The 25453-nt window shown below is 34.4% G+C and overlaps 1 protein-coding gene and 1 non-coding gene across 2 annotated transcripts in view; one reads left to right on the plus strand and one right to left on the minus strand.

The window, feature by feature from the left end:
- Positions 1-25453, plus strand: part of BMPR2 (bone morphogenetic protein receptor type 2) — a 199589-nt gene that overhangs the window by 112196 nt on the left and 61940 nt on the right. The window contains exons 2-3 of the mRNA XM_003991026.6: positions 400-570; positions 1704-1874. Of these exons, the coding sequence (XP_003991075.1) occupies positions 400-570; positions 1704-1874 (342 nt within the window). The remainder of the gene's footprint in view (positions 1-399; positions 571-1703; positions 1875-25453) is intronic.
- On the minus strand, positions 9626-9749 carry LOC111562173. The gene has a single exon (XR_002745217.1). It is a non-coding gene; the product is annotated as a U6atac minor spliceosomal RNA (small nuclear RNA).

A 25453-nucleotide genomic window follows, 5' to 3' on the forward strand; every position in this document is an offset into this window, starting at 1 on the left:
AATGTGAGTCCTGCAGAATTTTACAAGATTATTTAGCCCTCTAGTTTATTAAATTGTTTGTTTTTATGTTTTGAAGTTTTGATAATTTAAACCATGAACTTTTAAAATGATATTTCTTTACTCACATACCTAAATTGTTTAATAGGAGAGTGGTGAGAATAATTTGTGTAAGAAGGGATTGATTTTGAGAAATCAGTGTTCAGGTTTGATTCTTCTTTGGTGCTAGTTAATGAACAGGAAGAAGTTATTGAATAAATATAAAATTACAAATTTATTCAAGCCTTGATAGGGATTTAGTGGAAAATTTATTATGCCTTTCAAAATGACTAAGATTTCATAAAATAATGCTTTGCTAAGATTGTCATAAAAATAAATTTGTCATTCTTTTATTTATTTTAGCTTCTCAGAACCAAGAACGTCTATGTGCATTTAAAGATCCCTATCAACAAGACCTTGGCATAGGTGAGAGTCGAATCTCTCATGAAAATGGAACAATATTATGTTCAAAAGGTAGCACTTGCTATGGCCTTTGGGAGAAATCAAAAGGGGATATAAACCTCGTAAAACAAGGCAAGTAATACTTTTCTTACCTGAAATAACTTTGTGTTTCATATCATTGAAATTTATCTAACAAGGACATGGACATAGATTAAAACTCTCTCTAGGAAAACAGTTTTAAAATATATATCCATGTATATATTCATCCATAAACTCCATATTTGTGAAAGGTAGTTAGATTTTAGCTTATTTTTATAATATTTTTCCTATTATAATGTTAACAATGTATTTTCTTTCTATGAAGTTTAGAAAATATAGAAAACTAGAAGAAAAACAAATGTCTACAATTCCATCCTCTTACAAGCTCTTTTACCATATTAGTTTATTCCCTGCAGGTATATTTTTTATGTACCTCTATGTTTATTATATGTGCGTATACTTATTTTTCAAAATTAGAATGATGTAGTATGTATAAACAATTTCATACCCAGTTTTCCCTATCTTAAATTATAGTATGAACATTTTCCCATATCTTTAAATATTCTTTGAGAACATTTTTAACCTCTGTACAATATTTCATTGTATACACACATATTGTGTACACACAATTTACTTACACATTACTCTGTTGTTGGACGTTTTACTGTTTTTCAGTTTTACTATAATACATAACGCTTCAGTTAGGTATCTTTGAACTTAAATCTTTGATTATATCTGATTATTTGCTTGGAATAGATTGCTAGAAGTAGACTTATTAAGTTATAAAGCATGAATATTTTAAAGGCTCTTTATAAAAATTGCCATATGGCTTTCTAGAAATGCTATATACATTTACATTCCCTCCAGGAGTATATGGGAGTGTTACTGAAACCTTGTTACAATTGTATATTATTTTTTTAAGCCTAGAACAATTTAATAGATAAAAATGAAATATTAATGTTACTTTAATAGTAATTCTTAGATTAATGATGAGGTTAAACCATTATTAGTGTCTTTTCTCCCCATGAAATGCTTATTAATACTTTGCCATTTTTTTTGTTATTTAAACAATGTGTATTTCCTATTGATTTGCAGGAGTGTTTTATAACATGTATGTATATGCACTTATTCTGTCACATTGATTGTAATTATTAATTTGTTATTTTTCTTTAAATTTTATATATTGTATTAATCCCTAACTTGTTTACGTTAATATCAATTTGTAGGATGTTGGTCTCACATTGGAGATCCCCAGGAATGTCACTATGAAGAATGTGTAGTTACTACTACCCCTCCCTCAATTCAGAATGGAACATACCGTTTCTGCTGCTGTAGCACAGACTTGTGTAATGTCAACTTTACTGAGAATTTTCCACCTCCAGACACAACACCACTCAGTAAGTACTTTAAGTATCTTACTTTTCCTTGTTAATTCCTTTCTGCAAAGATTTGCAAAATTTAAAAATATATAAAATCATCAGTTTGGGCAGGAGTGAGAGGGAGAGTTCAAAACTTCATGAGACTACTCTAACTACCACCTGAAATCCAAAAGAGGTGCACCAGGATTTCTAAGGTATCAGGAGATTACCAAATAATTTTGAATCAAAATATGGTACTTTTCCAACACCTGTGGAGGAGAATTTGGCAATATTAAGAAAACTACATGTGTGCTTTCTTACTCTTTCATCCAGCACCCCCATCTGTAGGATTTTATCTTGAAGATATATTTCTAACAGTACAAAAATACATATGCATAGAGGTACCTGGCTGGTTCACTTGGTAGAGTATGTAACTCTTGATCTCAGGGTCATGTTCAAGCTCCACATTGGGCATAGAGCTTACTTAAAATATATATGCATAGAGTTATCCATTGCAGTATTATTTGTAACTGCAAAATATTGGAAAATATCTAAAGGTTCAGGAATAGGAGATTAGTTAAAATATACTCTGGTATATACATATAATGGAGAACTACCTATACATCTATAACAAAAAATGAGTAAGATCCCTGTGAATTGATATGGAGTGATTTCTAGAGATAATGTTAGGTGAATAAAAAGCATATATACTATGCTGTCTTTGGTGTAAAACAGAGTTTACCATAATTTACAAAAACAAAAAACAAAAACAAAAGATAAACCAGAAAATAATGAAGTTGGCTACTAACAATGGAAGGAGAGAGTAGAGTGGAAAGTATACAAAAAAGAATGAAAGAACTTATGTAAGGATTTTGCAAACAGTGTTTGATTATATATACTCTTTTGGACAAGATGGGATATAAGAGATGGAGGAGAATTGCAAACAAGTACTGAACTCTTTTAGGTTTGCTTTTTGGTAGCGTGGAACACAGCAATTCTGAAACAACTGTAGATGTATAATAGGATTAAGAAAAAATGAGTAAATGGTGTTGTTCTTGGGAGCTGGTGCTGTTACTGAGGGAATATGCACATACAATTATAGATGGGAAGACAAGAGAATATTATGTGAGTAGATTATAATTCAAGGTGTAAGTATGGATTTATGACTTTAAAAACATACATATGTATGTGTTACATGCATGGATAGGTGGCCATATAAATATGTGTATATATTTGTATGTGTATATATTTATATTCATGTGTGTAGTATACCCATACACATACCTATGTAGATTTCTTAGCTCTATTTGTTGAAAAGGACAAGAAGCATTAGCACCCCAGTAGCAGTAAGCAAATGTAATGCCCAGATTTAGACTTTATTTATTTGTTTCTATTTCTTTATTTTTTAATTTGTTTTTAAGTTTATTTATTTTTTGAGAGAGGGAGATACAGAGCATGAGCAGGGGAGGGCAGAAAGAGAGGGAGACACAGAATCCAAAGCAGGCTCTAGGCTCCGAGCTGTCAGCACAGAGCCCAATGCGGGGCTTGAACCCACAAACCGTGAGATCATGACCTGAGCTGAAGCTTGACGCTTAATCCAATGAGCCACCCAGGCGTCCCTAGTTATGTATGTATGTATGTATGTATGTATGTATGTATGTATGTATGTTTATTTTTGAGAGAGAGAGAACGAGAGCATGAGCAGGGGAGGGGCAGAGAGAGGGAGACACAGAATCCAAAGCAGGCTCCAGCCTCTGAGGTGTCAGCACACAGCCCGATGTGGGGCTCGAACTCAGGAACATATGAGATCATGACCTGAGCGGAAGTTGGATGTTTGACTGAACCAACCAGGTGCTTCATATTTAAAAAAAAAAATTTTTTTTTAAATGTTTATTTATTTTTTTTGAGAGAGAGAAAGAGCGTAAGCAGGGAAGGGGCAGAGAGAGAGAGAGAGACACAGAACCCCAAGCAGGCTCCAGGCTCTGAGTTGTCAGCACAGAGCCTGATGCAGGTCTCGAACTCACGAGCTGTGAGATCATGACCTGAGCTGAAGTCTGACGCTCAGCCAACTGAGCCATCCAGATGCCCCAAGGTGCCCCATATTTTTAAAGTGTATTTATTTATTTTGAGAGACAGCGCACACATGCATGTGAGAAGGGGAGGGGCAGAGACAGAGAGAGAATCCCAAGTAGTCTCTGCACTGTCAGCCCAGAGCCCAATGTGGGGCTTGATCTCGGGAACTATGAGATCATGACCCGAGTCATGTCAAGAATAAGATGTTTAACCAACTTATCCACCCAGGCGCACCCAGATTTAGACTTTTATACCACTTCCCACTGAAAGGAAGTTGGGCTCCTTGGAAAAATGACTTATTCTAGGACGGGAGCAGGATAGGTACAAGATAAGCCCAAAGTGTCTTATAACACTAGAAAGTAAGAAAAGAAATGCCCCCAAACAGGTGGAGACTTGTTACAAAGGAGCTAGCTTGAAGTAACTCCTACTGGCTAAATTTGGGACAATTTGAGTGCTAAAAAAGTACAGTAGCAAATTGCAAACCATTGGAGGGAAAATGAACTCATGCATCTATGCTGAAAGCAGAGAAGGTAGAAGAGAGGGTACTTGTTTATAATAGAATGCCAGGTTTCCAACTGGTAAATAAAGGAGTTGGAAATTATCCTGCAGCTATCATGGTAAAGATTGGATCAGACAAGAATAATAAAAATATCCTAAATCTAAGGGCATTTTCAATATGTAACCAGGATATTTGCATTGTTTTAAAGTCTCTCCCACATATTGCAAGGGAGAAATTAGTAATTATAAAGTGAGGGAATTGGATAACACCTTGACCAGGTCATTAAAATTAATATTATTAGTGAAAATGGTAGATGGACATCCATGATACCCTGAGAAGGACACAGTTTCACTAATAGAATACTATATTTCAGGTAAGATTCGCATAACTGGAATCTAATCATGAGGCATCATCAGAAAAACCATGAGCTAGGAATGCTCTGTTACAAAAAGGAGATTTGTCAAAAATGTCAGTGTCATAAAAGGCAAAGAGACTGTGGGAAAGATCTAGATCAAAGGAGGCTAAGGAAACTTGACAACTAAGCCATACCTAACTCTCCTATACTGGATATAAAAAACTGTGATAAAGAACATTGTTAGACCAGTTGACAAAAGAGACGATTAAAGAATTATTTCCTTTTTTTTTATGTTAATTTTTATTTTTGAGAGAGTTTGAACCCAGGAGGGGCAGAGAGAGAGGGAGACAGAGGATCTGAATGAAGTAGGGGCTCTTGACCTGAACCGAAGTCAGACACTTAACCAACCTAGCCACTCAGGTGCCCTAATTAAAGAATTATTTCAATGTTAAATGTACTGAAGCTGATATCAGTACTCTGGTTATGTAAGAGAATATCCATATTCTTAGGAAACATTCTAAGAAATGTTTAGAAACATTTAGAAACATTTAGAAACATGGAGCTAGAATGTATATATATTAACTTTTCTGAAATACTTTTAAAAAAAGCGTGTGTGTGTGTGTGTGTGTGTGTGTGTGTGTGTGTGTGTGTGTATGTGTGTATTCTAGAAAGAGAATGGTAAAACAAGTAAATGGGGTAAAATGGTAACAATAATTGAATATGGGTAAAGGTAAATATGTGGGTATACTTTATACTATTCTTATTCTTATAACTGTTCTGAAAGTCTTAAATTTTTTCTGAATAAAAAATTAATTTTAAGAAATATTTTTGAGATGTAGCACATTTCAAGAATTCTCGGTCAATAGCTTTTATCAGTCCATACCCTGAGATCTTCATTTTGGGATTATTTCCTTTAATGTTTTGATGAAACACTAACTAAACTGAGAGCAATAGGAAGTTTTTTCATGTAGTTCCTATCTACTCAAAGTCATTAGCTTTTATTAAGAAATTATACTCTGGGGTGCCTGGGTGGCTCAGTCGGTTAAGCGGCCGACTTCGGCTCAGGTCATGATCTTGCGGTCCGTGAGTTCAAGCCCGCGTCGGGCTTTGTGCTTACAGCTCAGAGCCTGGAGCCTGTTTCAGATTCTGTGTCTCCCTCTCTCTGACCCTTCCCCATTCATGCTCCGTCTCTCTCTGCCTCAAAAATAAATAAACGTTTAAAAAAAATTAAAAAAAAAAAGAAATTATACTCAATTGACTACATTTATTTTCCACAAAGAAATAAACAAAACAGGGTCTCTAAATTTCACTTTTACATCTAGGTAGTTGTAAGAAAAGTGAATAAGTTCTCAAGATTTTTACGGCCCATTTTAGATTTTTACCTAGATTTTGGTCTGCTGTAACCTTTTGAGCCAAAAGCAGAAGTGTTGCCAACAAAGAATCAATAATGTTAGCCCAATAAAAAGGGAAAATGTTTTAATTAAATGCTCTAATTTGGGAGCATTAACCCATTTATATATTTTGTGGTAAACAAAGCAAGTAAATTTGAAGTTAGTGAATAAAATGGATATTATTTTTTTCATTAATCTCAAGAAAAATAATCATTATTATATAGAATATCTAACATTTAGTCTATAAATAATAGGTGCTTGATCAAAATAAAAAATCTGTAAGTGTTGAAGTTTAAAGAAATTAAAATATAGAATTAAGCAGAACTTTTTGTTCATGGTTATATAATAATACATCAGTAGAAAATTTGGTGATGGTGATTTTTTTTCTCCTTTAAAATTTTATGTTATAAAAATATCATTTATTGAATATTTAACATAAATATAAAAACATTTATATATGTTTAATTACTAGAAACACAGTGCAAACTTATCAGAGATGGAAAAGGGGGATAGTGTCGGGTGACTGTTGATGGGGAAGGTTACATATTATTCTCATAGTCTTGTAGTCTTTTAATCTTTAACCTGTTCATATATTTGTGTACTACTTGTATAAGACAATATTAGGGATACCTGGGTGGCTCATTCAGTTGAACAACCAACCCTTGATTTGGCTCAGGACATGATCCCAGGGTTGTGGGATTGAGCCCTGTATCAGTCTCCTTGCTGAGTGTAGAGCCTGCTTGAGATTCTTTCTCTCTCCTTCTGCCCCTGTCCCCCACTTGCTCTCTCTCTTTCACTAAAATTTGAAAAAATAAATAAGGAAAATATTAAAGGAATACCTGCTTGTTAAATTAGAAAAATAGAAAAATGAGATAATTGATAAGGAGAGAAATTACCTATATCCAAATATAACCGTTGTTAATATTTTGAATGTTTGTTTTCTAGTGTTTCTCTTTAATCTTTGTATAGTTGTATTAGTGATAAAAACACATTTTAGGGGTGCCTGGTTGACTCAGTTGGTGGAGGATGTGACTCTTTGTCTTGGGGTCAGGAGTTAGAGCCCCATGTTGGGGGTAGTCTACTTAAAAAAGAAAAAGAAAAAAGAGTAAGAAAAAAATGCATTTTAGATCCTGTTTTTTGTTTAGTAGACTAGTATTTCCTAGGTTATTGTGTATGTTTCATAGTCATCAGTTTTAATAGCTGTATAATATTTCATCAACTAGATATTTTCCTTATGCATTCCCCTGGTTTTGGACATTTAGACGGTTTCTGGTTTTTTATTACAATAGGCATCCTTGTATATATAATATTATATTAAATTACAGTTACCAGAATTATAATTTTTTATTAAAATTTTTTTAATGTTTATTTAATTTTGAGAGAGAGAGAGAAGGGGCAGAGAGAGAGGGAGACACAATCCAAAGCAGGCTCCAGGCTCTGAGCTGTCAGCAGAGTGCGATGTGGGGCTGTAACTCAGGGACTGTGAGATCATGACCTGAGCCAAAGTCAGACGCTCAACTGACTGAGCCACCCAGGCACCCCCCCAGAATTTATAATTTCTATATCCAGTGGCATCAGTATTAAAATTCTTCGTTTATTGTCAGAATGTGTTTCCATTGGTGGAAACAGTTCACATTCTTCCATCAGTGATATACTAGAATGCATATTTCATCATATCTTTATCAGCACTAGTATTGCTAAATAAAACTTTGCTGAGATCATTTTGAAAAATGATTTGGATTGTTTTTATCAATGAGGTTCACATGCGTTTTTTTTTTTTATGTTTTTATTTTTTTTTTGAGGGAGAGAGAGAGAGGGAGAGACACAGAGTGGGGGAGGGGCAGAGAGAGCCGGAGACAGAATCTGAAGCAGGCTCCATGCTCTGAGCTGTCAGCGCAGAGCCTGACATGGGGCTTGAACTTACAGACTGTGAGATCATGACCTGAGCTGAAGTCAGATGCCCAACTGACTGAGCCACCCAGGCACCCCTGTTTTTACTGTTTTAATTTCCTATATTTGTTGTTCATTTGTAATATTCTTTCTCAATAATGAAACTAATTAGTTTTGAGAAAAATGATTTAGAATCATTGGAAATCTAGTCATTTCATCCCTTCTCAGTTTGTCTTGATACCATAGGGATGACAGGAGCTACATTTTAAGTGGTAATTTAACACGCATTTGTAACATTAAAAAAAATTTTCTTTTGAACCTTGGCCCTTTCTAAGGAAACACCCTCAATAGCTTTCATTAAAAGTTCAATGCTCATTTTATAGCGCCAAATTGTACATTAATCAAGGTGTTAAAATAAAAGTTACACTGAAACAGTATCTCCATACCTCACATGACATTTTTGTGATGGCTATTAAAGCCTTGCATTTGCATAATATTTTTAAATTTCATAGTGCTGTCACATCTATAAATTCTTTGAAGATGTCTCCTTAATATTTGGGTAGTTCAGTCAAAAATAAACCCTTTTGGGGGAGCCTGGGTGGCTCAGTCAGTTGAGTGTCCAACTTTGGCTCACATCATGATCTCATGGTTTGTGAGTTGGAGACTCCCATCAGGTTCGCTGCTATCAGTGCAGAGCCCACTTCAGATCTTCTCTCCCCCTCTCTCTCTGCCGCTCCCCTGCTCATGCTTTCTCCCTCAAAAGTAAATATTAAACATTAGATAATAATAATTAAAAAAAACCCTTTGTCCTATTGAGTAACGATGCCTAATACTCAGGTTGAATGGTCATTCATTGAAATGGTTGTCTTTAGCAGATTTGATTTACAGCTTATCTTTTTTTTTTGTTTTGTTTAACTTTTTGCCTATTATTGTATTGACAGTAAATGTCAGATGTTACTATTTGGGGCCCAAACAAAAAAAAAATGTTTTAAACTTTTATATTTGAAGTTATTTCAAACTTACAAAAACTTCCATATACCTTTTATCCACAGATTCACCAGTTATTAAACACACTGGTATATTTGCCTTATTATTTTCCCTTTCTCTATATACATATGGATATCACTATTTTTTTTCTGAACCTTTTACGCAGAAGTTACAGGTATCATACCTAAATTTTCACATATTTTGTAATTGTCCCCTTGTCTCTTTTACTAGATTCATTTTTTTAAACATTTTATTATAGTTGACACATAATGTTATGTTTGTTTTAGGTGTACGACATAGCAATTCAATATCTCTATTTAATGTTCACCACAAGTGTAACTACCATCTGTTGCCATACAACGTTATTACAATATCATTGACTCTATTCCCTATGCTGTACCTTTTATTCCCATGACTTAGTCATTCCATAATTGGAAACCTGTATCTCTTTCTCTCCTTCACCCATTTTGCCCATTTCCTTACTCCCTTTGTTCTGGTACCCATCACTTTGTTCTCTGTATTTGTAGGACTGAATCTTTTTTTGCTTGTTTATTCATTTGGTTTGTTTTTTAGATTCCACACATAAGTGAAATCATAAAGACGATAGTTTGGTGCCACAAAGTACATGGCAATGCCTTAAACCATATGTGTATTGTCAGGCCTGAGGGCCTCTTACATCTTTGTTAAGGAGAGAGCTAACTTATCCTTTCATACAACAGTCTTCTATGAGATTCTAAAGTCTTTGGTGATAAGGACTTTTTATTAATGCCTCTTTGTCTCCATAGTGACTCATGCAGTGTTAGGTATGTAGTAGTAGAAGTGCAGTAAATGTTTGTTAAATAATAATTTAATAAACAAAGGGATATATGCTAATGTATAAGTTTGGAAATATTTTCAAATGCTTGAAAGGAATAGGATTTGTTATTATTTGTAATCTGGCAATAGTGAATTCAGTGGATTCACTCACTAATGGACAGTTATTTATGAAAGCTGGTTGCTACTTTCAAAAAGGACAAATAGTTCATGAGATACCAAGTGCAGACAAAAAACAATTATTAACTCCCTTATTTTAGATTCATCATGGTAAAGTACAAAAAAGCCCTACTTTTTCCTGTTCTTCTTTGCCATCCCAAAAATGAAACACCAGATTTTAATTTTTAAAATTATTCAGGAATATAGAAAATTTTTCCTAAATAGATGCTGTTACATGATCTTACATTCAGAGACCCTTACTCAAAACGTGCAATTGTGGCATATTTTAATACTGGTAAAGAAAATGATGCACAAGTAAGTTACGGCTTTTTAAAAGGTTGTGTTCTAGGGAACAACAGAAGGTACTTAATGTTCTCTGTTTAGCTTATTCATTTCTCTCTCGATTGTTTTCAGCTGAACAGTTTACTTCCTGACATCAAACTATTCATTGCTCTTACTGGAATTATATCTTTCTCATCAAGTATGCATTTACACAATATCCAGAACCATGTTTACTTGCCCTCTTACTGCTATACCTCATACACAGAGTAGGGTTAGACCTGGTGGCAGTGAAGAAATAAATATATGGGTGACTGAGAATAACAAAATATAGCTCTAGCTCTCTTTCCTTAGAAAAAGCTTGTTTTTTGTACCAACCTCAGTTGAAGCTGAAGACCATAAGGTACTTAGTGATAGAAACTAAAGCATATGAGAGCAGGGAATCTTTAAGGTGGGGCAGGAGTTGTCAGGGAAAATATGACAGACTAACCCATGGCCATAAGTGAATATCTGTAATTTTGCTGAGCCACAGAGTCTTATAATCATTTCAAGATTACTTTGATGTGGAGTTAGGGGAGTGGAGAAAAGTTATTCCACTTAACCTTTAGTTCTTAATTTTTTTTTTTTTTTTTTTTTTTTTTTTTACAGATTAAAGATTTTATGTAGCCTTATAAAACTGCCCTATATATTTTTTTTGGAGACAATGAGATAGGGCACAAATTAATTATTTAATGAGTTTTGCATCATAAGATACTTGCAGTAAACTTAAGATTCTTATAAAATGTTGTTCCAGATGGGATACATGTGGTAGTGAAATTTTAATTGACTTTATCAGGATTATAGACTTACTAGACTGAGCAGTCTCTTTACAATAAAAATATAAAAGAAATTCAGGCATTTAGCATATAGTGAAATCAAAACTAGCTAAATAATACTTTGAAATATTTTATGTGTCAGATGTTGTTCTAAGTGTTGTCTATGCATTAAACTTTTACAATTAACCTTTACAGAAACATATGAAATGGTTACTGTTACATTCTTACTTTAAGTTGAGAACACAGATATGTAATTTACCAAGTCACACAGCTAGTAAGTGGAAGAGCCAAGATTCAAACCTAGGTGTTTTGACTCCAGAATATTTGTTATTAACCATTACTTTCTAGTGTTTTTACCTGTTACTCTTCATAATCAGTTGTTATTAATCATTACTCTTACACTCAAACGGGGGGGCCAGTTTATATTTGTTTGCTCATTCATTTGGAAGGAAGAGAGGTAAGATCATTTTGAAAATACTTGGTTACATTTCTTAAAATTTAAGGACTCTTCATGATTTTTTCACCATATCTCTGTACCACTGAGTATCATAACATGTTTTCTATATTCACATGACATGTTACTTTATTATTTAATATTTTTCTTCAAATGATCTCATTAAAAATTTTATGTCCTTTAAAGGGAAACTTTCTGTTACTACTATAAATGGAAAGCCAATGTCATAAGTAAAGGTAACTTTAATTATTTATCTAAAAATAAAATAAGAAAACTAAACCATATTATATATACTAGGTAGCTGGATGTTGTTGTTTGCCAAATGGTCTGAAACTTGAAGCTTACTTTCTGTGTTAAAAGAGAATAGCAAATGTTTGAGAGGTAATAGAGATACATTGTCACCAAGTTGAGGTTTTCTTCTTTTATAATTGGACAGAAGAAAGGAAGCTAACTTTCATTATTACATGTCCATGTACCACCTAATCCAGAAGTCTGACACTTCACCAAAGTGAACTGTATTATTCTGAGTCTCTTCAAACCATAAGAGACTTTGTAGTATTCATTTTGTTTAAAAAGAAAATCAGTCTTTAAGTAAATTAATGTATATTTATAGTATTTTACTTTCTTATCCCCTTAATTCATGCTTATGTGTTTGTAAATTCCCAGAGTTTGAAAGAAGTGTATAATTACTGTAAGGTTTGAACACTTATTTTAGAACAGCTTCTTGATAAGTTTTCTGGAATTAGTGTAATTAACCTCCCTAACTACAAAGTAAACAAAGTAATTAAGTTAGTAGAAAAGCAGACAAAAACTTGTCATTTTCTAAAAAATTAAATAGACTTAAGTTGTTGTATTTGATGTTCAAAGTTCTCCGATAAAAGTCAGTATAAAGATATAGAATACTTTTATTTTCTTTTATTTAAATCATTCATTAAGTTGATGGTTATATCAAATTGATGAGAAACAAAGATTGAATAAAGGTTTAAGAAGTCACATTCTAATTTATGCTGTGTGGTTCAGATTAAGTATTTTAACTTTAGTGTCTGGCAGCAAATGTCTTTATCTCACACCAAGCTAGAAAATAGAAAAGAAAGCCTACATTTGAAGAAGCTGACATATGGCATAGAGCCACAGATAGGTTTTTAGCTGTTGTGAATTTATAATGATTTTTCAGTTTTTACTGCTTCTATGACAGCATTAAAGTGATTAAATAGACAAAAGGGAAATAAGGATGGCTAGAAGTCTTTGCTTAGTACTTCATGAAGCATTTTAGCAAGAGACAAAACAAAATATGTTGTTCTTTTTTATACTTACTAAAATATTAGTGGGGTGCTTGGTGGCTCAATTGGTTAAGCGATCTATTCTTGATTTTGGCTCAGGTCATGATCTCATGGTTCATGAGTTCGAGCCCCACATCGGGCTCCGTGCTGACAGTGCAGAGCCTGCTTGGGATTCTCTCTCTTTCTCTCTCTGCCCCTCCTGTGCTTGCTGTCTCTCTCTCTCTCTCTCTCTCTCTGTCTCTCAAAATAAATAAAATAAACCTTAAAATTTTTTAAATAAAATAAAAAATAAAAATATTAGTTGAGGGGCGCCTGGGTGTCTCAGTTGATAAAGCATCCAATTCTTGATTTTGGTGTAGGTCATGATCTATGTTTGTGAGTTTGAGCTCTGCATCGGGATCTGTGCTGACAGTGTGGGGCCTGCTTGGGATTCTCTCTCTCTCTCTGCTCCTTCTCCACTAGCATGCTCTCTCTCTCTCTCTCTCTCTCTCTCTCTCTCAAAAATAAATAAACTTAAAAAAAAATGAGTGGAGAAAGGGTGGTGCAAGAGAAGTAAAGTATGTATCTTTCAGAAAATATTAGTTTTTTAATGCAATAGTAACAAGATTTTCTCTTTCTTTCTTTCTTTCTTTCTTTCTTTCTTTCTTTCTTTCTTTCTTTGTTAATGTTTATTTTTTGAGAGAGAGACAGAAGCAAGAGGGTGAGCAGGGGAGGGGCAGAAGAGAAGGGAGACACAGGATCTGAGGCAGGTCCCAGGATCTGAGCTGTCAGCACAGAGCCCATTGAGGGGCTCGAACTCGCTGCCCATGAGATCGTGATCTGGCGCAAAGTAGGATGCTTAACCCACTGAGCCACCCAGGTGCTCCACAAGATTTTTTCACATATTATGTGGTGTTGGTCAGTTTTCATTCTAAAGTTTTGCTAGCTCTGCCCTATTGAATCTCACTTCTAATCCATACCTACATATTTCGTCCCTATTCTCTCTCTCGCAAAACAAAACAAAACAAAACAAAACAAAACAAAACAAAACAAAAAGTAATCCTCCATGTTGGTGTTTTCAAAATTTTTATTATTACTTGATTGTCCTGATGAGCAAGGCAAAACCTGTGACTAATCTGGCTTTACTGACAAACTCAGTGGAAACATTTGGTCTGTAAAATCTAAGACCCAAGCCTGTATGATGGAATTAACTGGTATTTAAAAATAAATGTCTTCTGAAATACTAGACAAATTTGGATGTAGAAGCAAGATATAATTTCCGTGTGTGTATTTTAACATATGTAATTTTTCTTACCTTTTATTTCCAATTCATGTGTGTTCCTCTCTACCTGCCTTAACTGTTTCTCATTTCCTTGTAGTATCTCTCTGATCACTGACAATTTTCTGTATATGTTCATGTAGAAAAACTGATTATCCATTTAATAAATATTTAGTGGTTTCATCTTCCAACATAACATAAGAAGTAGAGTCACAAAAACATGAAAATACTTCAAAAACATTCAAAACCAAGATGAAACTAGGCTTGATTTGAATAGCAACTGGCTTTATAGTAGTATGTTTTTTTTTTTAAGTTAAAATACAATTGGCATGTAACATTCTATTGGTTTCAGGTGTTCAATATAATGAGTCACTATTTGTATGTATTGCAAAATGATTACAGTAAGTCTAGTTAACATCTCTCATTGTGTGTAATTATAAAATTTTTTGTTCTCATAATGAGAACTTTTAATATGTACTCTCTTAGCAACTTCCAAATATGGAGTGCAGCATTATTAACGACAGTTTCCATGCTGTACATTTTATCCCCATGCCTTTTTTATTTTATAACTGGAAGTTTGTTCCTTTTGACCCTCTTCACCGCTTTCACCCACTCCTTTCCTCTGACAACCACCAATCTGTTCTCTGTATCTATGAGCTTGGGTTTTGTTTTGTTTTGCATTCCACGTGTAAGCGAGATTATATGGTACTAGTCTCTGACTTATTTCATATAGCATAATGCCCTCAGGATCTGTCCATGTTGTAAATAGCAAGATTTCTTTCTATTTTATAGCTGAATAATATTCCTATGCACGCACACGTGCACACACACACACACACTCACACACACACACTCACCCATTGATGGGACATGTAGGTTTTTTCCAAATCTTGGCTATTGTAAATAATGCTGCAGTGAACATAGGGGTGCATACATCTTTTTGAGTTACTGTTTTTGTTTTCTTCAAATACCCAAATTGAAATTGCTGGATCATGTTGTAGTTCTATTTTAAAACTGTTGAGGAACCTCCATAGTTTTTTACATAGTTGGTCACACCAATTTACATTCCCACCAGCAGTGCACAAGGGTTTCCGTTCCCACATCCTCACCAACACTCGTTATTTCTTGTCTTTTTGATAAATAATATTTAATAGTAGTTGAACAGATACAGTTTTGGTTGGAAATGCATTGACAACTCAAATACTGTTATAAGCTCTTCTCAAATTGTCTCTGTAAAAAAAAGTACATTATGTTCTAGCTATAGTATAAAATAAGTTAGCCTGATCAGCTGCTAAAAAAAACAAGATCATCTAAGGGGGGGGGGGAAGTGCATTGTTTCAGAAATATTCACTTGATTCTTTGGGAGGTATATAGCATAATGATTAAGAGCTTTGGCTCTCAGTCTCAGTGCATGGGTTAAAAACCTTGCTGTTCTACTTGCTAAACATATGTTTAAACCGTTTACTTAGCCTCTTTCTATATCAGGTACCTCATATACAGAGTTATACTACCTATTTTATATGATTGTTGTATAGAACAAATGAGGTAGTGCATATAAAGTGCCTACCATATACTAAACATTTAATAATAGTTATGATTAGGATAGAACTGTCCTTAAGTCTTTCTAAAAACCAGCTGTTACAAACATCATTCCTCATTTAATTTTCCTTTTACCATTAAGGACATTTTTTTGCTCATTTTTATTTATTATATGAGAGCCTATATTCTGTGACCTTTTTTTATTTGAAGAAAGGATTGTTTTTTGAGTTTCTTGTGAAATGTATTCAGGTTCCTATGTCTTTCTCAGTTGAGAAACAGAACAAAGATAATATTTTCTCATCTTTCATTAACTCCAGCCTCCACTAAAAAAAGAGCCATAAGGAGTTATCTCTGAAACAATGAATTATTCTGCTTTATTTTTCTGAGGTATATACTTTTTTTTCAGGGTTTTTAGCAATGAATAAAATAGTCTTCATTATTCTTGGATTCCATGTTTATGACTTCTCTTACTTGCTAAAAATTTATTTGTAACTCCAAAGTCCATACTCATGGCGCTTTCTTGGTCATTCACAGACATGCACATAATAACAAAAACTTGCCTGACATGCCTGTTCCCAGCTGAGGTTGATCATGGACATGTTCTTGCCTTCTTGCTTCAGCTTTCATACTGGAAACAAGTGTCCTTTTCAGCCTATTTAATGGACTTTTTTGCATTTTTGTTGGTGATTTTTCAGTCTAAAATGGCCCCCAAGTGTAGGGCTGAAGTGCTGCCCTAGTGTTTCTAAGCACAAGAAGGTTGTGATGTATCTTACAGAGAAAATAAATGTGTTAGGTAAGCTTCTTTTGGACATGAGCTATAGTGCTGTTGGCTGTGAGTTCAATGTTAATGAATCAACAATATACAGTATATTAAAGAAAGCATCTTTAAATAGAAGCACATATAAGAGAAGGTTATGTATTGATGGGATTGGTGAATATGTTTTGACCAGAGGCTGACAGGACCCTAACCCTGTATTTCCTATAAGCGCATTGGTTCAGTATATGCTAATTCAGTGTGTGCAATGACTTTATATAACATAACTACCATAAAGAGAAACAAATATATATATACAGTTTTCCCCACTTTGTGAAAGTAGTATGTTCCTATGAAACTTTGCTAAGTTGAAATTTTTTGAGCGTTCCAAGACCCCAAAAAATAACATCTCTTAGGCTTTCCTAGTATCTTAGGACACATCTTGCTAATGGATACACAGAATAAATCAAGATAAAGAACAAATGCTCACAAACACAGTTCACAGCTATGGCAGCTTGATGCTGAGATGCTGAGCGTATTTCCGGGGAAAGAGCTTTTGGTGGAACCACTCTCACTGCTCAGGTTGTGTTCTGTTCCTGTAACAGCAAATGCTGAATGCTATTTTCACTCTTTGACGTTTTTTATTTAAAAAAATCCTCTCCAGATTTAATTTGGCTAGTGAAAACAGGTACTGTGTCTTTCATGAAGCAAAGTGATGTAATTCAAACTTTCAAAAAGTGGAGGATACCAGTATATTGTGGTAGGCAGCTTCTGATGTGGCTCCCAGTGATCCTTGCCTCCTGGTATTCCCACCTCTGTATAATCCTGTCTCCCTGAATGTAGGCAGGACTGAGTAACTTGATTCTAACAAAAAGAATATGACAACGGTGATAGGATATCACTTTTATAATTAGATTTTAAAAGACTGTGAGTTCTATATTGCTGGTATCTTGCTCTGATGAAGAGGGCTGCTTGTCAAAGAATTGAAGTCTACTTTCTGCCAAAAGCCAGAGAGGAACTGAAGCCCAAAGTCCAGCAACCTGCAAGGAACTGAATCCTACCAACAACCACTGAGTGAGCTCAGATACTTGCCCACTTAAACATTGAAATCACTTTGGCAGTGACTTAAACCTTGACTGCAGCCTTGTGAAAGATCCTGAAGCAGAGTACAGTTAAGCAGTGTGTGGATTCCTGAGACACACAGAAACTGAGATAATAGATGTATATTAAGTCAGTATGTGTTGGGGTAGTTTGTTATGTAACAATAGATAATTAATACATATGTAGTTAAATATTTATAGTTATGTATTAAGACCTCTGAACATAATGTATGTTTATTGCATGTGATGGAGCATGCAATAAACATGCTCCATGTTATTTTAAAAAAACATATTTTTTTAAATAAAAAGTGTTTTGACTTTTGTCAGCTTCTATTCTTGCCCCTCAATGTTAAATTATTATTTTCTTTTCACTTCCAAGTTTTTGACAGCAGTGACCACAATTCCTTTTTTTATTACTGCTTTTTCCTCTGAAATTTTTCATATGAATTTTCATATGAAAATTTCTGTATGTAGAGAAAAAAAATTAAGGCTATTACAAGTGTTATCTGATGTTTCCTTGTAGATTCAATAATAATTAACATTTTCAAGTTTGCATGGCCAAGGATATTTTTTAGTAGGGCTGCTATTTTGCATTTTGGATAATAGCTTAGTTGTGCAAGACTGTTCCAAATCTTGAAGGATTTTATTTATTTATTTATCTATCTATCTATCTATCTATCTATTTATCTATTTATATATTTTTAAATATTTCGAGAGAGAGAGAGGTTGGGGGCGGACAGAGAGAAGAGAGAGAGAATCGCAAGCAGGCTCCATGCTATCAGCACAGAGCCTGACAACCCGGGGGTTCGATCTTCTGAACTGTTAATCTCATGAACTGTGAGATCATGACCTGAGCTGCAATCAAGAGTCAGACGCCTAACCAACTGAGCCACCCAGGCGCCCCTAAATCTTGAAGGATTTTAAAGTCCCTGATCTAAGACTCACTAAAGGCTATAGTCCTCCCATCCTAGTCATGTGGCTGCAGTGTCACTTGAGGTCTTCTCTGTCTGGCCTCAGTATCAAGGAGTAACATCTACTCAGAATAAGTTATTCTCATAGTGGATTACTTGATCACAAGGAGTACAAACACAACGAAAAAAGAGTTACTTTCAAAATTTAAAAGGCAAATTTCTTTTAGCACCTATTTATTTGTAGCAGGATTCTCACACAGAGAGTCGTGACACCAAGGCTTTTCTTTCTAGGAAACAACTTTATTTGTGCCGGCACTGCTCAGTTGGGTTCATACCCAAAGAACTGAGCCCCGAACGCCACATGGATTAGATTTATTTTTTTTTCTTTTTACTTTTTTGTCTCCCATATATGGTAACACACACAAACATGCAGTCTGATTAAGTGGTCTCATGTTACAAAGTCCTGAGGGATGTTGTCACGTACGCACATAGCCAGGTTACCTTGAGGGTTTTTTTTTTTTTCCTTAGTGAGGGGACCCTACCACATATTTAGTATTAACTCTGTTTTGTATGTTAAAAAGTGCTCACTCCTTTTAAAATAAAAATTGTTGTATATTAGAATGGACATCCAAAATGTACTGCAAATGATATAAATAAAAATTATTTTTCACTCTGCTAGCTTTTAATGCAAATGTCTTAGTTATGTAATTTTCTACATTGTTTAATATAGCCTGTCAGTTACTGAGGATCAATACATTTTCTTTTTTGTTAAGTCAGTGTTTTTAGTTGATAACTTTTGAAGTGTTGGATCTATCAAAGGATTAGAGCTACATAACAATCATTTAAAAAGCTTACTGTGGTTTGTTTTGCAATTTGATGAAATACTAAGAGAGTTCATTTTAAACTTAAATTGCTTTTATCTCATCTTTATCATATAGACATCATAAGATCAGTAAGGCTTCTTTGTTTGAAAAGTTATATAAATTTGGATTAAAAATAGAACTTCCTACATTGTACAGAATGTCACCAGTGCTGCTTTTTTTTCATTAAAAAAATTTTTTTAATGTTTATTTTTGAGAGAGAGAGAGAGCAAGCAGGGGAGGGACGGAGAGAGAGGGAGACACAGAATCCGAAGCAGGCTCCAGGCTCTGAGCTGTCAGCAGAGCCCAACATGGGGCTCAAACTCACTAACTGTGAGATCATGACCAGAGCCGAAGTCAGATGTTTAACTGATCGAGCCACCCAGGCTCCCCATCCATTGCGTGCCTCTAAGGTAGGTTTGCAGACAGGAATATGTAAAGGGACAAAGAAAGGGACATAGAAGGAAGGGTAAAAACAGAAGTGTCTGTGTTGGAGAAAGATACAGTACCAGCAAGAATTACCCTAACTCCCCTTTGGCCTTACCAGTGTCTCGGTATTTGTCACTTTACCTCTCTGTTCTCACCATCTAAGGAGTGGGGTTTAATAGGAACTGGACAAATATTCAGGGACAGCTTGGGTGAGAATATCAATAATGGTCTGATGAAGACCCTATTCCTTTTACTGTCCTTTTAAGAAAGACCAGATGTGCATGTTTAGAAAGGTCCCTTTAAAGAATTGTCAAGTAAGATACTGTAGATATTTTGAGGGTAAGGGATGAGGGAACAATCTGAGAAATATGGAAAGGATGAATTAAGGGTTTCAGTGGTTTTAAATGTGGATTAAGAATGGTCTTCTGCAGGCACCTGGTGGCTCTGTTGGTTAAGTGTCCAATTCTTGATTTCGGCTCAGGTCATCATCTCATGGTTTTGTGGGTTTGGGCCCCGCATTGGGCTTGCACTGACTGCGCGCAGCCTGCTTGGGATTCTCCCTCTCTCCCTCCCTCTCTAACCCCTCCCTCACGTATGCTCTCTCTGTCTCTCTCAAAATAAATAAATAAACTTTAAAAAACAAAAGAATGATCTTCTGAACAGTGCTGATTTCATAAAGCCTTGTCTAAAAAGACACATTTTCCTCTGTCCTATCTCCCTATCTGTAAGCTTTTTTTTCTGCTCTGTTCCTACACTAGTGCATCTTTTAATAACTCTGGCCTTCTTGGCTGCTAGCTATTGCCTCTGCTGCCAAAACATTAGAAACAGCAAGAGGATACGCAGCTTTTCATTTGTCTACTTTGTTTAATATTTTTCTCTTGCCAACAGAATTGGGTACTTTAAAAGTATTAAATATAACTGAAATCCCAATGTATACATTTGTGGAATGTTTCTATGAGCGTAATAGGGATTAGCTACAATAATCTCCTAATTATCATTTTAAGTCACAGACTCATTACAAGGAAAAATAACTGCATTTGTTATATAGAAAAGCAACCCTGAATTAATTTCATGTGCATACAACAACATGGTTAAATCTTTAAAACATATTGAAAACAAGAAGCAAGACATAAAAATTCCATTTATATAAAATTCAAAAATAGGCATAATAAAACCCAAAACCTAAGCATACAGAGAATGTAATACTATTAAGAAGGGCAAGGAAATGATTACCACAAAAGTCAGAGTAGTGCCTGTTACTGGAAGCAGAAAGGCTGTTATGAACAAGAAGGAGCAAGTAGGAGGTTTTTATGATCCTAAATATTCTATTTCTTGTCATAGCTACATGCATGTTTACTTCATACTAATTCACTGAACTGTACATTTGTATTATAAACAGTATTGTGTATATGGGATTTGTTTCATAATAAAAATGGTTTAAAAAATAGGAAAACATGGGAAAAACTAGAAAACAAATTTAATAGGCAAAAAGCTATTTTTCTGTACACGTCTTTCTTGCTTTCCTTATAAGATTGAGCACATTACTATCATAATTAAAAGAACATCAAATGGGGGAAGTTATATGTACAATGCAACTCATATTTTGTTTTCTAGTAATAAGCAAATGACTGGAAGATAAATTTCCACTTTTATACTTGGATTATTTCATGGTCATTTTCTGAGAACAAGAGTCTTTAGCATGAATTCTGGATTTAGAAGTATCATTTGTAGACTAGTTAGGAATTGAGTAGGGATCTCTGAGTGATTCACCTCTTTGGTTTCATTCTGTATTGTGAGATTTTAATTTTTTATTTGTTTTTGTTTTATTTTAAATACCAGATATTGTAATAGTTACATTTCCATGTTAATTTAGGCTTGAATTGACAATTCTTATTTAGGTTACTGATGTTTTCTAAGAAGTATTAAATAATTATTTTCCAAAGTTGTTGCATGGAGTAACAACCCTTTTGTTTTATCATATCTATGTATAAAGTTAAAAAATAAAATATCTGGGGCACCTGGGTGGCGCAGTCGGTTAAGCGTCCGACTTCAGCCAGGTCACGATCTCGTGGTCCGTGAGTTCGAGTCCCACATTGGGCTCTGGGCTGATGGCTCGGAGCCTGGAGCCTGTTTCTGATTCTGTGTCTCCCTCTCTCTCTGCCCCTCCCCCGTTCATGCTCTGTCTCTCTCTGTCCCAAAAATAAATAAAAACGTTGAAAAAAAATTTTTAAAACAAAATAAAATAAAATATCAATAGAAAAAGGCAATTTGGCCTGGTAGAATTATATCAAAGATATTTTGAGAGCATTTTAAATGTTGTTTTCTTTATACTCTAATGAATCTTTTTTATGGTAGCATAGTGTAGAGATTAATCTTTATCTTCTGCTTTCTTGTATTTACTAAAAATTCGTAATCTGTTTAACTAAATGCTATTTTATCCTTCTGTTATTTAATGACTATTCTAAGAAATATAATTAATTTTGTTAGTTTTAATTCATTATTTAATGAAGGAAATAAAATACTAAAATTCAGTCTCTTCTAACCACAAAACAGCTATTTTAAAGAAATTAGAATCATAAATACTTACAAAGTTAAAAAAAAAAGTTAAGGATAGGCATTGAATGTCTTTTCTGTGTTTTCTTGTCAAATCTCTCTCCCCCCTTTTTTGGTTTAACTCGGATTGTTTCTCTTTTTCTTTCCTTTAGTTTTCCATTATTCCTTTTATAATTCAGCCGTAAAATGCCTGGACTCAGCAGAACATGAACTGTTTTTGTTATTGTTGTTATTTATTGTGTTTGTTTCTTACAAGCTAGGTCTATTCACAGTGATTAAAGAGACAAGTTAAATTTAAGTAGTCTTAAATATTCAGTATTACATACCAACTTGGAAAAGAAATAAACAAGAAATCTGCTTCCTCTTTGTTTTTTTAGACGTTAAACATAAACACTAATCTGATTATGATTACTATATAATTACCATTCCAAACATATTAGAATAAATCAACATTGTTTATTCCTTGTAAAAATATTTGTTCAAAACATTGAGCTGCAGAGTATATCATCATTACAGAAATGATATTTAGGAATCTGAATTATTTTGTTAAGGAGTTCATTTAACTGATCACATTGAATGTTTTGATTTTAAATGTTTTTCTGTTTTTATGAATAAGTACCTTGCTTTAAAAAAATGTTTTTAAACCTAATCCCTAATTTGCCTTTCCACACAGAGTTGTAAAAGATTAAGGAGCCAACAAAACCACCAGTGTGTTATAGTTAGGATTTCCTTTGTTGCTTGCTGCACATGCAACAATGTTGTTCTTTCTTTGACACAGACCCAGACAAAGGCTGAGTGTAGCAAGGAAGCAGACAGCACGCCTCCAGTAGTAGCCCCTGCCTGGCTCCAGGATTTGTAAACAGAAACATCCCAGGCTCCAATAAGGCAGACAGCGGTTCCCTGTCTGTTCTGCATTCAGGAAGCGCTTGCTTGCATAAGCCCAGCCATTGCACACAGGCATACATAGCAGTATTTACATTTGGCTGAGTATTTAATTGAGAAAGCTAATAGGGAGGAAAAAGAGGGTTTATTAGAGCTAGGGGAACAAAACAATTTAGGGTATAGCATATATGTTTAAAAGAGAAAGATTTTTAAAGAAACAAAAAACAAAAGTTATGAGTTTTCTAGTCAAAGGCCTCTTTTATTGCATGCATATATGAATGTACATATTGAAATATTTTTCCTGGCAGTTTTTCAGGGATCTCATATTTTTAGACCATATGACATATCCTGGAAAGTTTTTTATTTGAAATATTAGCCATTGGCATGGTTTTTTAACATATTTAAAACAATTTTTAATACTTTTTTCATCTTCACTATTCTATAAATTAGTAATTCCTATTTCAGATTTTGGATGAATGAATATTTTTGTGTAAAAGCTATATTGCATTTTCTTTTGTAAATTTGAGAATAAAAGCAAAGAGAATGCTAAACCTTCAGAAAAAGATTAGAAGATTCATACAGAATTTTGGAATTTGAAAGACCTTAAAAGTTACCTGTGTAACCACTTTTTAAAAACTAGTTTAATTCATTTTAATAGCAAACTTACAGGAAAAGTGCAGAAGACAGACAACATTAAAAACATGTACTTACTTGTATGTAGGACAACTCAGAAAAGTGTAATGAATGGATGGAATCTACTGTATGATAAAAATGCTGCAAACACTACTTAGTTTCTGTCGGTAAGAAATTTACTTGTTTTTAAAAAATCCAAATGCTAGGGTTGTCCAGAAACATTTGCAGGTTTATTTATAATTGTTATAAAGTTAAACTGCTGAAACTTGTTCACTGAAACATTTAGACTGTGCCAATGCTTTCTGTCCCCTCACTTACATAAATTAACATACAGGGATGCCTGGGTGGCTCAGTTGGTTAGCTTCTCACATCATGATCCCAGGGTTGTGGGATTGAGTCCTGTGTTGGGCTTTCCACTGAGCATGGAGCCTACTTGGGATTCTCCCCCTCCCCCTCCCCCTCTCCTTCTCCCTCTCCCTCCCCTTTTCCCCACTCACACATACTCTCTCTCTTTTTAAAAAAAAATCACATACAAATGAAAATGGAAAAACTACCAGTACCTGATTTTTGTCCCCTATTTTTCCCCTTTCAATTATATACTTAGGTAGGTACTGTTTTGTTTTGTTTTATTTGTTTTTAAGGTAGGTACCTTTTGACCTTATGGGGGAAAATGTCTAACATTCAGAACTACCAATAACAGGAAGAAAGAAAAAAGTGGGTTTTTGTTGGTGTCTAAAAATGAAATGTTTCCGGGGCGCCTGGGTGGCTCCGTGGGTTAAGCATTGGACTTTGGCTCAGGTCATGATCTCACAGTTTGTGAGTTCAAGCCCCGCGTAGGGCTCTGTGCTGACAGCTAGGAGCCTGGAGCCTGCTTCAGATTCTGTGACTCCCTCTCTCTCTGCCCCTCCCCTGCTTGCACTCTGTCTCTGTCTCTCTCAAAAATAAATAAAATGTTAAAAAAATTTTTTAAATGAAATGTTTCCTGTCATAGTGGATTCTTAAGCACATTCTCCACATGTGTGGTGTGCTACTTTGGCATAATTGTTACACATTTGGCATGGATAATACCCAGGCTGGTGTCTTCAAAAAAAGGACAACCAAACGGGCCTCACTTACCTCCTGCAAAGCACCAATGGCTACACACTCTGGAAGTGCAGATCTGTTTTGACATGGTGAGCAATTTCTCACACCAAATGCTGGAAAGGAATACTGGGAATCAGAATTTCATTGGATTCTGATAACATCTTAATTTCATGGACTATAACTATATCAAGACTGTACTGATGAGGTCTCTTTAAGCAGCAAAGATGCTACAAAATTTTTGTATTAAAACTCACATAATTTTTAGAAAAATCTTTTTAGTCTATTTTCTTATACTTTACATTCCTTTATAACAAGTTAGTCCAGATTATAAAAAACATTGTCAAGTACATTGACAACATCAAAAAGAGCAGAAAAAGGATGAGATGGAAAAATTGGAAATTAGATGTAATAATTTAGAAAAACTCAGGGTCCAAGAGTCCCTAATAGATTCTAAGAGTATCACTGTAGACCAAGTGCTATTCAGCATTATAAACCCAGTCATATAAAAAGAAATTTGCTTTAATATGTCTACTTTAAGAAGGCAGGAAAAATGTACATTGTATTTTTAAGAGTATTTTATACAAAGTGGTTCAAGTTTAAAAACATATTTAATTGCAGATA

This window comes from Felis catus, chromosome C1, assembly GCF_018350175.1.
Source record: "Felis catus isolate Fca126 chromosome C1, F.catus_Fca126_mat1.0, whole genome shotgun sequence".
In the NCBI taxonomy this organism is placed as follows: domain Eukaryota; kingdom Metazoa; phylum Chordata; class Mammalia; order Carnivora; family Felidae; genus Felis; species Felis catus.